Raw genomic sequence first — 16,693 nt, forward strand, 5'->3', positions numbered from 1 at the left:
TATGTTGAAATTGAATTTGTGTAAATGTTTTTATATGCAGGTCTATTTTTGTAGTAGTGGATATCACAAAAACAGACCTGCAATTTTAAAAAACTGCAGGGGAATATGTCGCGGTTGTTACCACAACTGCGGCATATAGTGCTCGTTTTTTTTTTTTTTTAAAAAAAACAGACATATGGCCGCGGTTAGTGCTAGAACCGCGGCATATTCCTGGGTCTTTTACCGCGGTTCGAACCGCGGCATATATGGAACAGTTTTTTTTTTAAAAAAAAAAGGGTTTAAGCAGCGGTTCCTTGTACAACCGCGGCATATTCCCCAACTTTGTTACCGCGGTTATAACCGCGGCCTAAAGTCTCTGACTTACTACCGCGGCTGAATATGTCGCAGTTCGTAAATCGCGACGTATAGTAAAAAACAACCGCGGTAAAATCCCCTCGCTGCACTAGTGCCATAAACCTTTTTCATTCATCTTATATTATTTTTTTATTTATAGATATGTTATTCTATTATTACATAATTAAGTTATGATTTTTTTATAGAGGGTAATTTTTGAAATGGGAACTTTTGGGTCTAAGCGTTGTAGGGAACTTTTGGGGGTAACCCAACCAAACTCAACATGCACAACATCACACCCATGAATTGCTATTGAAATGGAATCGAATCGCATAAAACCAGAAATCAATTGCAAGAACATTTCATCCATCAATCAATCAGGTTAAGCAGAACGGATAAATCAATCGCATAAAACAAATATTGATATCAAATCTGGTTGGCGCGGCGGAGAAGAAGAGTCGCGGCGGAGGTGCGACGGAGAAGCATGGGTGCGCGGAGAGGATGGCTCGCGTCAGAGAGGATGGCTGGCGTAATGGAGGAAAGCTCGCGTGAAAGGACGGCTGGCGTCAATGGAGGAAAGCTCGCAACAGAGAGGCGGCACGACGAAGATGTTGAGGTTTCATTTTCTGAAACTGATTGCGTGAGAAGGAAAACTGTTCAAAGTTTTTTTTAACCTTCAGAAGAGAATTTGTCGCGGTTCTACACTTAACCGCGGCATAAAGGAGAATATGTCGCGGTTCTACACTTAACCGCGACCTATTCATTTAAAAAAAATAATGGCATTTTTGAAATTTTTTTTAACCTGTATGCCGCGGTTCAACGTCCAACTGAGGCATAATCTCTGAAATTTTTAAAAATTACTCAGATCAAGGTATAGGCCGCGGTTTTCTGGTCAACCGTGGCATATACCCCAACATTCAGAATCCCCCAACTGCCTTTTGGGGAATGTCAGAGGTAGCAGGTGGAATATGCCGCGATTCTCTGAGCAACCGCGGCCTATTCCCCTGCCAAGAAAGAGAAAAATTGTTAAAGATAGTGAGCCATGTAAATGCTCCATTAATGTAGAGAGAAAGATTGTTAAGGATTATGAATAGGTGTAGGATATTTTTGGAATAGAAGAAAATAGTGGGGAGGTGTAGAATATTTAAAATAGTGAGGAGGTACAAGTCCCACTTGAGGAGGTGGAGGGAGAAACACCCCCAGAAGGAAATCAACAGCACCTTAACTATTCAAATGAAAGTGTAATTTTGCTCTCATGTTATACTTTTTAAGCCAATGGCATTTTATTGTAATTTGAATTACTAAGAGTAAAGGAAACTAGGTTCGTCTGATTAAAACTATTTCCAATGAATTATACTTCAATTTGCATTAAATTTCCTTGATCATAACAAACATAATTTTAAAAGTTTACGACCGAAAAATTTTGGCTTTACAAACTTTGGCTGTACTTAGATAAAATTTGAAAAATTTGTTATTTTTAATAGTGATTTTGGCGACTATGATATAAAATGTTTTTATGATTTTAATTTGAGAAAAAATTGCGTAAAAGAAATGAAAACTTAAATATTTTTGGTAAAATTTAACAATTTGACCACGTTTATTTAATTTAACTTGAGAAAAAATAGACCAAAATTACAGAGTTCAAATTAAATAACTAAAAGTGTGTTTAAACTTTTTGCTGAAGATTCAATGCAACTGATATCAGCATATTTTCTGTTTGGTGGTACTAACACAGTAGATATTCATTTCAACATATGTAAAATAAAACAATTTAATGTAAAATAGTTTTTCAATAATATATAAAGCTTTTAACGATTTTTGAAAGAATGTTAAATTGAAATAGAAAACAAAAGCTGTGATTAGATAATTTTACTTTAAATTCAGCATACAAGGAAATGCATAAAAAGTTCATCATACATTGGAATTCATGTGGAGGCCTATCCTCTTTATTTCCCATATTCTGCATACAAAACTGAAGTCATTAAATTATTACTAATAATTAAAAACAGACTGAGTGGTATTTCAGAAGTCGAGAGGAAACAAAACAGTGATTCTTTTTCAAAAACTGTAAAAGCAGTGCAAATATTAAATCAATTTAATATGTTATTATCTTCATTTTTCATTGGGATTATTTTGATATTAAAGAGAATTTTTTTTCACACATATACTGAAACTTCTTGTTTAAAATATCTCCGACTTCTATATATGTTTAAAATATCCTCCGATCAATCGTAAATGTATTTAACTAAGAACATTTTAAATAAATAAGTATCCATTATTAAAAAAAAAAAACAGAACTATCGTATATACAACTAATATTACATAATCAATCTTCAGCTTTACAAAATGTTTAACACAAGAGACCCCGACCCGTTCCCACAATCCTGTACCACACGAGCAATCCTGCTGTCACAGTAGAAAGCTATATAAAACAACAAAAGGAAAAATATGACAGCAAACAAAATTTAAAAGTACCATTTAGAAAACGATTTAGCACAACAAAAAAATAAACCAAAATACCCTCATAGCAAAAACTGAAAGAATGTTTGCTCATGGCCAGCCTTATATATGGTAAAGGCAGCGACGCCGCTCCACACGGCAATGGAATATGAGACCACCCTAGCGGAGATGCCACCCCTAAGGGCGGCTCCGTCACGCCGGAGAATTATTTTTGACGGTTACTTGAGAACATGCAAACACAATTTGTTTGCCCCCAAAAAAAGAGCGAGACTCCAGATCAGAAATCTCCCGTCAATAAAATTATATAGAAAATCATATAACACAAACAATGTCGGATGATTTTTAAAATCTCTGAAGTCTGACATGTGAATTTTATTCTTAAATCACCATAACAGAATAATATGTAAATAAAACAAAATTAAAAAACATTAATCGCAAAAAGCCATTACGTGAATAACAATAAAAACACTTGGAAGATTAACAAAGATTAAATTTCCGCTCACGTAATAAACCGGAATAGCGTATACTGCAATTAAAGCAAGAAAATCACAATATACGCATGAAAACAATTAAAAAACAAATACAACAAATGGAATTGGAGATCAGAAATTGGTAAGATTTGTCGGTCACGGTAATTCAGAAACACGGACCAATGTAAAAATCATCACATCTCCTTACTGATCTTGTCGAATAAAGATGAAAATAAATAGCGATGCAAATTCAAAATAGAAAACAAAAATACAAAAGAACCTATTTCAAACAGTGGAGGCGGTAGAAAATTAATCAGCAGAGACTTAAATACAAGGAATCATGGAACGAAGCATACAGAGACATTAATCCTAAAATTAGAGAGAAAATTGGCGAGAACGAAGAAACCTAATTAAAAGTTAACATATTGGAGAGGCAGAATGCTGAGACACTGTAGGTTAAGCCCTTGCTTTGCGTATTTATAAGCAAGGAGAAACCTAAAATTTGAAGATGGGTCCTGATAATTTGGGCCTTTTCTATCTTCTGTTAACTTTCTCTATTCATATATGTTGGCAAGGATATTATTTCAAAAATTCCATAATTAATCTTAATGAATTTTTTATTTCTCTTTCTTCATTCTATATCTCCATACTCAAACGGTTTGATTAACTGATTTCAAAATAGGATTTTCTATTAAAAAAGATTTTGTATATAATATATAATTTAATATATTAGGTAGGATTTTGTATTATTGCATATAATAAAATAATTTTAAATATCATTAAATTTTAAAATTTTATTAAACAAATTTTAAAATTCATTAAAATATTTTAAAATTTTGATTAAGACATGATAATCCGTTTAAATATTAAGACATGATAATCCGTTTAATAAATTTTTTAAAATTTTGATTTTTATTTAAAATTTAATACTCTAATATAATTAATATATTTAAATATATTAAATCAGATTACATATTTTTATTGTTTTTTTTATTTAAATTATTACTTTATTCTAATTATTTTTAATTTATTTTATTCTTTTAATATAACTATTATATTAACAGAAATAATATTTTAATAAACTACATTATTATTAAATAACTATTAAAATATAAATATATATATATATATATATATATATATATATATATATATTTTATAAATACATTATTAGCTCCAAATATGAATCTTTTTCAAGAATTCACTTACTATCATAGAAAAGTATTATGGAAAAGTAAAGGAATCTTATTATAAAAGAATTTGATCTTCCAAAATTTTAAAATAGAGAGAATTAATGCAATATAACAGCAGATATAAAAAAATAATAATAACTGCAATTATGACGGAGTTTCATCCTATATTATAATATAGATATGGAGGGGAATCTTTATATTCTGTATTATGCATTACAATTAATTGTGTAATCCTTTTCTTTTTAATTTGTTGAATTATAAAATATTTGTAACATTTTATAAAACATGTATTTTCATAAATACTAATGGCTTCTATTTCTACAAATAGTTTAAATGTATGAACTGCTTAGAATTCATAGTTAACCAAATAAATCCATATAAAATAAAGGACAAAATAAAACATCATTAATTTATGGTTAAATATTCTCAAGGTGAGTAATATTGAAACTTTATAATTAAATATTATTGGCATCATAAATTACAAATGTGAAATTTGAATTCCTACAATAAAATAACATTCAAACTTCTTGAGTTTTTCTTAAATTCTAAACAGAACAAATAATATAAACAGACTTCTTAATTAGGTGAAGAACAGATTAATTGATAAAGATGTAACTATAATATCAAAGGAAAGACAAACAAAAAGAAACCAGCAGCTACACCTTAACTATTTAATTGAAAGTTTGGATTTCCATGGTTAGCAAATATTTTGCATTCTGCATAATATATTGCAAATTGAAACTCACTTATAGAACTGAAATATTTAAGACGACAGCTTTCAAGTGTGATGAAATGCACGCTGACACAAATTCTGGGTACGGCCAATCTACTTCTTCATGATACTCATAAGAAAAATCATTATCAAACTGAAATCATAAAACTATATAAATACTAATGAATGTAAAAAGACAACAACTAAAATACATACTTCGAAAGCTTAAATTATCAAACCTTCAAGTGTTTGAAGCCTTGGAAAATTAAAAAAATATCTTTTTATTATTATGACTTAAATTGTTTTCTGTCATTTAGAGGTTTTTTTTTTGAGAAGCAAGATTTCAAATATTATGTCGTATTATCGTGTTTAAGTAAAAGTAGAATCTTTCAAACATAAACATAGCTACTAAACATTCATCTATGTGAAAATAAGTATTCCTTTCCGTTTCCTTTTTACTCCACCGATTTTGTTCAATGATAAAAATCATGAATAATGTTAGTTATGAAATTACAAATTTACAATAATTGATGTGCATTTAAAGAAGGTCATTACATATTACAAAGGTGAAGTTTGAATTCCAAAAACAGCAACAAATTTTCATAAAATACTTGCAATTACCAACAGAAAGACAAATAAAAAAACAGAATCATAATTTCATTTTCATCCTCAAAAGAGGAGAATTTCATGGTCCGGAGATATTTTGCGTTCTCCAATATATATCTTACAAATTAAAACAGTTTGTGAGTACGGCCAAACATCTTCTTCTTTAGACTGATAACAACAAACATAAAAATTGGATTAATACTAATGCAAATGAGAAGACTTTGAAGTTTGGGACAACTATTGAGCACTTTCAAGACCAGAAGCCAATCCATGTCCACATCCAAATGAAGTTGAACTAAATTGTGAAAGTCAAAATTCAGGTTCAAATTTGGATACCGAAACTGTAAGAAAAAAGAAATGATATCAAAACATCCGAAAACACTCTTTTCCCCTTCGAAATGGAAAGTAATAAATCTCACGTGCATTACCAAATCGAATTTCAAAACTTTGACATCCTTAAATATTTCCAATGGAAGTAAAACATTAATCTTGGCTCTAACTAAATTGGGCAATCGGTTAAACTTCCCTTTAGCTTCACAAGGCAACAACCTGAGTTTTAAGTCTTCAAGATTTGGACCTCCAGAAAGAAGATGTGAAAGATCAATTTTTATTGGGTTAAGATCAATTTTTATTGAGGAAATAATAATATTTAGTTTCAAGATCTTAAGCAAGGGCAAATCAACAAAGGAAATATCTTCCACTGTTATGCACTCCAACATGAGAGCTACAAGAGTTTTAAAGCTAAACACCACAGATGGAATGACAATCCCCCTCCATTGACGACACAAGAGGTTGAGGATTTGAACTCTACAACTTTCACTCAGTGCAGTCCGAATCCGTGTCGGAATACTTTCAGTAATATCATTGGAAGAGTAACATTTGAGGTGAATTCTATAGAAGGGTTGATCTCCACGACCAACCAAGAAAAAGCACACCGACCTAAAAAACGTATAGAAAGTCTTTTGGCGATTGAGACGCCAAAAATGTTCAATAGCCGTGTCAAAATCTAAAGAGGGAACATAATGCCACAGAAGATTCCAGCGCTTGGAGAGAACACTGGTTGCAGCAACTTGTTGGGATGGAAAAAAAGAAAGAATATAACAAATGATTTCGTCTGGGAGACTACTTATCAAATCAACCATTTTCAGAATACAAAATTTGTTAAAAAAAACATTCAATCTACACAAATAATTAGATTTTTCAATTCACTATGACTGATTTTCATTTAAACTTGATAACCTTTAAATAGATGTCAATAAGATCTTAAACAAAATACAAATAATAAAAATGGAAAGAAAATATCAACTAACTTAAAATAAAATCTACTTAATTTATTTCTATCTTATATCAATAAAATATAATAATACTGCTCTTAAATAAATGATAAATCATAATTACTTATTTCTATTTTATTTTTATCAAAATTAAACTAAATATTACTGGAAAGAAACTAAGAAAATAATATTTAAACAAAATTATTCACAAATTTAAACTTTTCATAAACATAAATTTTTTATTATGCATCACCCTTCACCTGACTTACTTATTTCAATCATGTCAACTCCGAATTTTGTTCTAATAAGATAAATAAAAATATAATAAGGAAACGAAAAAAACATTAATATTAATATCAAAATATATGTAAATATTTCTTTTTTTTTTATTATGTATTTTTTTTATTTGATTTTAGTGGATGATTTTATTTTGTTGTGATTTGATTTGATTTGATTTTTATTTTGTTATTAGATTTTATTTGAATATATTTGATGTGATTTAATTTTGTTAGTTGTTTTTATTTGTTGGAAATTGATTTTAAAAAGAGAGAGATATGGGGACTCATCCAGAATCAATCACAAAAGTTTCCATCATCAGCATACAAAGTCTCTTTTATCTTTGTCAGGGTGTTAGAACCTGAGAGAACAAATCCATCGCCGTTGAGATCATAGCTTCGTCATACTGAAATTTCTCAACATTAAAACCTATCACTAGATCTCACAAAAAATAAATAACAAAATAGCAAAAATCAAAGTTAAAATTCAAAGGCAAAAGCAAGAGAGACATCTTGCAAGCCTCTCAACACCGTCAAGAGAGACATCTTACAAAAATATAATCACTGTGAATTTTTAGGTTGTTTTTCTATGATACAATACAAAATCTGTAAGTAATGAAGGTAGGTAAATTACACACTGATTATTGTTCGGGAAAATAGGTTTTAGTCGATGATTTATATGGATGTCCATCTCTAGGTAAAATTTCTACTACTACTTATGTATTTCAAAAAACTCTAAAAAGAACTATAACGAAGATCATAAAAAAGAATTGTATTTTTATCACTTATTACTTTCAATCTTTTATTGTATTAATAATTATTTGGAGCTTTTTTTAAATGTTATCAAATTCTAACAATTTGCAAATCTGGGATTTTTGTTGCCATTTTAATTATTAGTCTTTCGATGGATTTTAATCTTGATTGTTTCATACATGTTTGCATTTTAAATAGCTTTTGGATGGATTTTAAATTAGCTTTTGGATATATTGTTTTCTGTTTTTAATTCATTTAATTCTGAATTTAGTTTTGTTAACCCAATTCTATAAATTAAATAGTGGTTACTCTTATATGAAATAAAAAAGATTGCTCTAAGTACTTACAACAATTTTTTTTTTCATTTCATAAACGACGCTATTAGTGTCTCTCGCTCATAGCCGACACTTATATGTATGTCTGTCAAAGTTTGCTATTTGGTTTTATTATCACTTTCCTACTTTTACATTATTTTTACTATATTTTATTTTTAGTTTTAATATGTCACATTAATTTTAAGACATCTTTGATACTCATACTTAAATTAATGATTTATTCAATAGTTGATATTTGGAAAATTAAAAAATATCTTTTTATTATTATGACTTAAATTTTTCTTCTTTTGGTTGTTGATGTTTTCAAAATTGAAATATAAATTCTTGTTTTGTGTCATTTGATAGTTGTTTAATTTCTTTGAGAAGCAAGATTTCAAATATTATGTCGTATTAGCATGTTTAAGTAAAAGTAGAATTTTTCAAACATAAACATAACTACTAAACATTCATCTATGTGAAAATAAGTATTCCTTCTCGTTTCTTTCGGTTTTGTTCAATGATTTACAATAATATATGTGCATTTAACAAAGATCATTACATATTACAAAGGTGAAGTTTGAATTCCAAAAACAGCAACAAATTTTCATGAACAATTATGCAAAAATCCAACAAGTTCACGCAAACTTTCATTAGGTGAAGAAAAGTAGACTGATTGCACAAACATGTCCAAATACTTGCAGTTACCACCAACAGAAAGACAAATTAAAAAAAAAAAAACACAATCCTTAATTATTCAAATTTTTAAATGAAAGGGTACAAGTATCTGATCTTTTCATGCACGAAGATAATTCTCTTTTCATATCATCAATTTTTTCCTCCTCAAGAGTGTATAATTTCATGGTCTATTTTGCATTCTCCAATATATATCTTGCAAACTGATACTCATCTTTAGAACCCCTCTAATATCTTAGATGGCAGGTTTTAAAGTGTGATGAAATGCATGCAGTAACAGTTTGTGGGTATGGCAAACATCTTCTCCATAACAACGACCGTCTTTCTGATAACAAGGAACATAAAAATTGGATAAATACTAATGCTTGAAGAAAATATAACAACAAAATCCACAATTGAAAAGTTTAATCATTAAACCTTAGAAATGCAAATGATAAGACTTTGAAGTTTGGGACAATGATTGAGTACTTTGAAGACTTGAAGCCAATCCCAAATCACATTCTATTGAAGTTGAACTAAATTGTGAAAGTCAAAATTCAGGTACACACGTTTGATTGAAATATCTGCAAGAAAAACAAAATGATATCAAAACATAAGAAAACCCTCATTTTCTCCTTCAAAATGGAAAGTAATAACAAGCAAATCTCACAAGTATTACCCAATGGAATTTCAAAACTTCAACTTCCTTGAATATTTCCAATGGAAGTAAGAGTTTACCTATGCTATCTGATAAACTTTCCTTTAGTTTCACAAACCAAATGCTTCACTTCAAAGACTTTTAAGTCCTCAAGATTAGGACAACCAAAAAGAAGCTATGAAAGATCAATTTCTATTGGGGGATTAATATAATTTAGATGGGAATTAATATAATTTAGATGCAAGATTAAGTAAGGGCAAATCAACAAACGATATATCTTCCACTGTTATTTCCTCCAACTTGAGAGTTACGAGAGTTTTAAAGCTAAACACTACAGATAGAATGACAATGTCAGAATCACACTTGAGGTCGAGGATTCGAACTTTATCACTTTCACTCACTGCATTCTGAATCTGAGTCCTGATACTTTTAAAAATATACATGGAAAAGTAACTTTTGAGACGAAATCTATAGAAGAGTTGATCTCCACGACCAACCAAGAAAGAACACACCAAGCTATAAAACGTATAGATATTCTTTTGAGGGAGAAAATATTCGTCAGTGTCGAAATTCAAAGAGGGAACTGAACGCCATAGAAGATTACGGCGCTGGGAGAGAACACTGATTGCAACAACTTCACGGGATTTGAAAAAAGAAAGAATATAACAAATGATTTGATCTAGGAGATTACTTATCAAATCTGTCATGCTTCAAAGTATCATTAAAAAAAGTCATCCACATAAATAATTGAATTCTTCAATTCACTCTAATTCACGTAAGCATGATTCACACAAATAATTAAATTTTTTAACTCACCCTAATTTATGTTCATTAAACCTTAATAACTTTTAAATAGATAAGACCTTAGACTACGTATAAATAAAAAAACAGAAAATAAAATATCAATTAATTTAAAATAAAATCTATTAAATTTATCTCTAAAATAAAGTAATAATAATTCTAAATAAACTGAAAATCATAACAATTTATTCTTGTTTTATCTTTATTAAAATTAAATTAAATATTATTAAACCCAGTTGACTTTTTCTTTCTCACCTGTTAGCTCCAAAATAGAGAGAATTACTGTTAGAAAATAACAGCAGATATCACAGGAATAATATCAGTAATTATGATGGAGTTTCATCTGATATTATAATATAGATACGGACGAAATCTTTATATTCTGTATTATGCATTACATTTAATTGTGTAATTATGCTCCCCACTTTTCTTTTTAATTTGTTGAATTATAAAACATTTATATGATTTTATTAAACATGTATATTCATAAATTATTTGTTACTATTAGAATTCATAGTTAACCTAATTAATCCATAAAATTTCATCAAACATCATTACTTTGTGGATAAATATCGTCAAGGTGAGTAACATTTTTTATTTTATAATTATTACTTCTTAATTGAAATAGAAACGTTATTATTGAATAGGCACTAACATGTATAGACAACAAATATTTGTTCTCTTACATAGACATGAGATTATGTCTCTCATAAATATTTTGTTGAGGAACTATTTTCAATAGAACGGTTAGTTTTTAGAATTAAAACAGTAGCATGCTTGAAGCTAAATGATTCTGTATTATTGATGCTAAAAGAATGAGAAACATTATAACATTTTAAATGAAAAAATAACTATCCACTAAAACTTTTATCCTAATTTTAATCTATTATTCCAATACATACTTAAAAAATTAACTAAATCCTAAAAATAATAAACAGATTTTGACTCAATTAAATTAAAAGCAAAACACTTTTAAAGCATTCTATTAACAAATCATTTTTGTAATAAATAAATTTCAATCTACTAATAAATAATTATAAGTAAATTATTTTAAATATATAATTGAAAAGTAAGCCATATTAATATGTAAATATTAATAAATAAATAATTTTAAATTTTCAAATTTTGTAATTTTGTAATTTTTCAAAACACTGTTTGAACTTGGTTTAATGCACCAAGCCTTTTTAATTTTTAATTATAAATAAAAAATATAGTTTTAAGTTAATGACGAAAGTTTTACTATATTTGTTGTTTCTAGTAAATAAATTAAATTATACCAATATCTTTTATCTAGTATTAAATTTGTTATTATTCCTTCCCCATTGTGCTTAAACTTTTATTAATTGTTCCTTACCCATTGTGCTTAAACTTTTATTAATTATAAATAAATTAAAATTTTTAATTAGTTGAAAAATAAATTGAAGGCCCCACACGAGAGAGAAAAAAAAATAATGTGACTCACAGAAAGAAAAAGTAAACAAGAAATTTATTTATCGTTTTATTAACAGATTTATTAACAAATTTTTATTGTTAAGAATTATCAACGAATTTTATTCAACGTTAATTATAGAGATTTGTCAAAGGATTTTCTCTGTCGAAAATTATCAATAAATTTATTAACTAATTTTTTGGTCAATAATTATAATTTGTATTATCAATAGATTTATTGACTAATTTTTCTCCGTTATACATTTATTGGTAATTTGAATTTAGTAACAAATTTATTTTATGTCTGTTATAGTTCTAACCAGAATAACTTCATGAATTTAGTAACAAATTTTTATGTCTGTTATAGTTCTAACCAGAATAAAAAAGTGACTTTTTTATACTAATTCCAAAACTAGTATAAAACTGTTTGTATCTATATTAATTTTAAAATGTATAGAAAATTGTTCTTTTAAGTTATATAAAAAAGCTTCTTTACACTATAGTTTTCATTTATTTTCATCCCCAGATAACATACCACTCCTCTTTACGTTAAGAGAGGTTTTTACACTTTGTTCTCGTTATTCAAATGTTAATATCCTGAATGATGTGAAGTACAATAATACAAATCATTGGTTCTAAACATTCATCTACGTGAAAATAAGTATTTGTTCCCGTTCCCTTTTTACTCCATCGAATAATAGGTATGCATTAAAGTTCCAAATTTCAAATGAAAGGGTACAAGTTATGATCTCTTCATGCAGGAAGGTAATTCTCTTTTTCATATCATTTTCTTGCCAATCAGTGCGTATTTTCTTCATTGCCATTAAATCATAACCACCATCAAAGCGTATTTTCATGGTCTGTAGGTTTTAAGGTGTGATAAAATACACAGTTTGTGAATATGGCCAAACATCTTTTGGTAAACTTAAGGTCTGATGATAACAAACCTCGGTCTCATAACAAGAAACATAAAAATTGGATTAATAATAATGTTTGAAGAAAATATAACAAGAAAATCCACACTTGCAAAACTTAATCATTAAACCTTATAAATGTCAATGACAAGACTTTGAAACTTGGGACAATGATTGAGCACTTTCAAGACCAGAAGCCAATCCAGGCCCCACTTCAAATTGAAGTTGAACTAAATTGTAAAAGTTAAAATTCAGGTACAGGTTTGGTTGAAATACCAGAAAAAAAACGAAATCATATCAAAACAAAAAAAAAATAAACATTCTTTACCTTCGAAACAGAAAGTAATAAATCTCAAAGGCATTACATAATCGAATGTCAAGACTTCAACATCCATCAATATTTCCAATGGAAGTAAAGGTGCATCCAATGGAAGTATAGGTTCATCGATGCTGACTCTAACCAATTTGGGCAATTCTATAATCTTTCCTTTAGTTTTATAATCCAAACAACTGAGTTCTAAACACCAGAGATGGAATGATCAAGTCCTTCACATTATAGAGTTCGAGGATTTGAATTCTACAACTTCCACTCAGTGCATGTGAGGTGAATTCTATAGAAGGGTTGTTCTCCACGACGAACCAAGAAAGAGCACACCGAACTATAAAACGTATTGACAGTATTGACAGTCTTTTGGCGATTGAGAAGCCAAAAATATTCCTTAAAGATATCAAAATCCAAAGAGGGGACTGAATGCCACAAAAGATTCCCACGCTTTGAGAGAACACTGGTTGCAACATGTTGTTGAGATGGAAGAAAAAAATAAGAATATAACAAATTATTTCGTCTGAGAGACTACTTATCAAATCGGTCATGCTTCAAAGTGCCTAAACAGTTGAAAAAACAAGAAATGGTTGAACTCTTCAATTCACTCTCATTGATTTTCATTGATCCTTTTAAATAGCTACAAATATAATCTTGTATAAATAATAAAAACTGAAAAAACATTAACTAACTTAAAATAAAATCAATTTAAATTATTTTTATCTTATATCAATAAAATAAAATAATACTACTGTTAAATTATCTTGCAGTGATATGTTGGTCAATTTCAGAACTACAAAAGTTTTGCAAAACACCAACGTGGGGATGAGATGGGACGGATTCAGATTGAGGTCGAGGTGTTGAAGTCTCCCACTTCCACTCACTGCAGCAAATATCCATCTCTTAACATTTCCAACGAAATGATGTGCACTTAACAAAGATCATTACATATTATTACAAACGTGTGAAGTCTGAATTCCAAAAACAGAATTAAATTTTCATAAACAATTCAGAACAAAACCGACAAATTGTGGTAAACTTTCATTAGGTGAAGAAAAGTATACTGAGTTGACAAATATGTGGAAATACTTGCAGTTACCAACAGAAAGACAAATAGAAAAAAAAATCCTTAATTATTCAAATAAAAGGGGAGGATAAGTCTCTTTTCAAATATTTTTTTTCCCAAATAGTACAGACTTTCATGGTCTGTAGATATTTTGCATTCTTCAATATATATCTTGCAAATTGAAACTCATTTTTAGAATCACTATAATATTTAAGACTGCAGGTTTTAAGGTGTAATGAAATACATGCAGGAACTGTTTGTGGATATGACCAAACATCTTCAAAACCTGGTAACATTAATGGAAAGATTTGATAACAACAAACATAAAAATCGGATTAATACTATATTAAATAGTTATTTTCTTTAATATTTTAAAAATAGGGGTGTGGTTTGTAATTTTCTTTAATATTTTAAAAATAGTTATTTTGAATATTAAATACTGTATTGCATTATAATAAATTAGTTTTATTTAATGATTGAAATAAAAATCTATTCACGTGGTCAAATTCAGTACTTTTAATGAGTGAAATAAGAAATTTAGTTACATGATTGAAATATTGAATTGTCACTACAATACAATTTATATCTCTCTAGTTAGATAGATGTTTCTTGCAATTATATAATTCAAGATTATAATAAAAAATTGTTTTCTTTTATTTTGTTTTTGTGTTAAAATTTGTTCACCACTGCAAAATAATCTCTCCTAGATTTGAAGAAAAAAGCTTTTTTATAAAAAAATAAATTGAAGTATATTTTTCTCAATCAATTCACCCCTATTTACTGTATTTGAGTCATTCTTTCTTTTACATAAATAAATTTGAAACTAAAAGTACAACATAAAATAATATCAATAATTTAAAATAAAATATTTATTTTCATTTAACGAAAAAGTATTAAATAACAACCTTTTATTATCCTTTCACAAACTCACCAATATTCAAAAACTTTGGTTTCTTTTGTTTGTTCCGACTTTATTATTTTCTAGTTTTTCATCTTCTTTATTTATAGGGATGTTTACAATAATTTTTTTTTCAATATATATATATATATATATATATATATATATATAAACTTAAATTTAAAAACATCAAATTAAATTTAAAATTATGAAAGAATGTTAAATTATATCCAATGATAGAAAAAGATGGGATTAGATAATTTTACTTTATATTCAGCATAAAATATAAAAAGTTCATCATAATAGAAAGAAAAATATATTTTGACACGCATAATTTTTTATATTCATTTAAAATTATCATTTTTTTACTTTTAAAAAATTACAAAAATTCACTCTTTAAACATCATTTGATCTTGGTAATTGTGTTAAAATGAACATGCATTGGAATTTTTGTGGATGCCTCGAAAAGCTAACCGTTGGAAGTGGAAGGAATAACCTATGGTTATATTTCCCATATAGAAAACTGATGTGATTACATATTAAATAATTAAAAACAGATTAAGCCTCTTTTCGCATGAGGGTATTTCAAACAACTCTAAAAAAATTGTAACGAAGATGATAAAGAAAGAATTGTGGAAATAGGGTTTAGGAGGTTTGTTACTTATTTACGGGTGTATTTCCTACTTCGGAAAGTTGCTTGGTTTTTATTTGTCATATGCAGATTAACGTTAATAAAGATTTAAGATTAAAGATTTAATATATTGAACCTGCTTTATATATACAGATTACTTTTCTTCTTCTCCATTATATATTTTGAACTTGGTCTTGCAACTAATAAAGAAGGAGGATCTGTAGTGAGTGTCTTGTGGTACTAATACTCCTTCCCTCTCTAAATTTACAAGCATTTTTTTATCACTTATTACTTTCAATTTTTTATAGTAATAATAATTACTTGGACCTTCTATTTTAAGAATTTGCAAATCTGGGATTTTTGTTGCCATTTTAATCAGCCTTTGGATGGATTTTAATCCAGACTGTTTCATACATATTTGCATTTCAAATTTCAATCATAAACAAAGATCAGGTATGCATTTAACAAAGATCACTACATACTACAAGTTTGAAGTTTGAATTCCAAAAAAGATAACCTTAATTATTCAAATGAAACTTCAAATGAAACAGTACAAGTATCTGAACTCTTCATGCACAAGGATAATTCTCTTTTCATATCATTTTTTTCCCCAAGAGTGTAGACTTTCATGGTCTGTAGATATTTTGCATTTTCCAATATATATCTTGCAAATAGAAACTCATCTTCAGAACCACTGTAACGTTTAAGACAACAGGTTTTAAGGTGTGATGAAATGTTTTAAGGTGTGATGAAATGCATGCAGGAACAGTATGCTGATATGGCCAAGCACCTTCTTCATAACCTGGATTATTTAATAAACAGATCTGATAACAACATAAACATCGGATTAATAGTAATCGTTGAAGAAAATATAACAAGAAAATCCACATTTAAAAAACTTAATCATTAAACC

At 28.2% G+C, this 16,693-nt stretch overlaps 1 protein-coding gene across 1 annotated transcript; it reads right to left on the minus strand.

Annotated features, from left to right (window-relative positions):
• Positions 1 to 1,250: 1,250 nt before the first annotated feature.
• Positions 1,251 to 6,916, minus strand: LOC106770494 (F-box/LRR-repeat protein At4g14096-like). The gene is made up of 3 exons (XM_014656302.1): positions 6,203 to 6,916; positions 6,032 to 6,115; positions 1,251 to 1,337 (listed from the first exon to the last, which is right to left on the minus strand). The coding sequence occupies exons 1-3, from the start codon at positions 6,914 to 6,916 to the stop codon at positions 1,251 to 1,253; spliced, it is 885 nt and encodes a 294-aa protein (XP_014511788.1).
• Between the last annotated feature and the right edge of the window lie 9,777 nt (positions 6,917 to 16,693).

Source organism: Vigna radiata, chromosome 8, assembly GCF_000741045.1.
Source record: "Vigna radiata var. radiata cultivar VC1973A chromosome 8, Vradiata_ver6, whole genome shotgun sequence".
Lineage (NCBI taxonomy): Eukaryota > Viridiplantae > Streptophyta > Magnoliopsida > Fabales > Fabaceae > Vigna > Vigna radiata.

Coding starts and splice junctions, on each gene's coding strand:
- LOC106770494 (XM_014656302.1), bottom strand. CDS start 6,916: ATGGTTGATTTGATAAGTAGTCTCCCAGACGAAATCATTTGTTATATT. Junction 6,116..6,202: donor AAGTTTTGAAATTCGATTTG/GTAATGCACGTG, acceptor TTTTTCTTACAG/TTTCGGTATCCAAATTTGAA. Junction 1,338..6,031: donor TGGACATGGATTGGCTTCTG/GTCTTGAAAGTG, acceptor CTTTCTTGGCAG/GGGAATAGGCCGCGGTTGCT.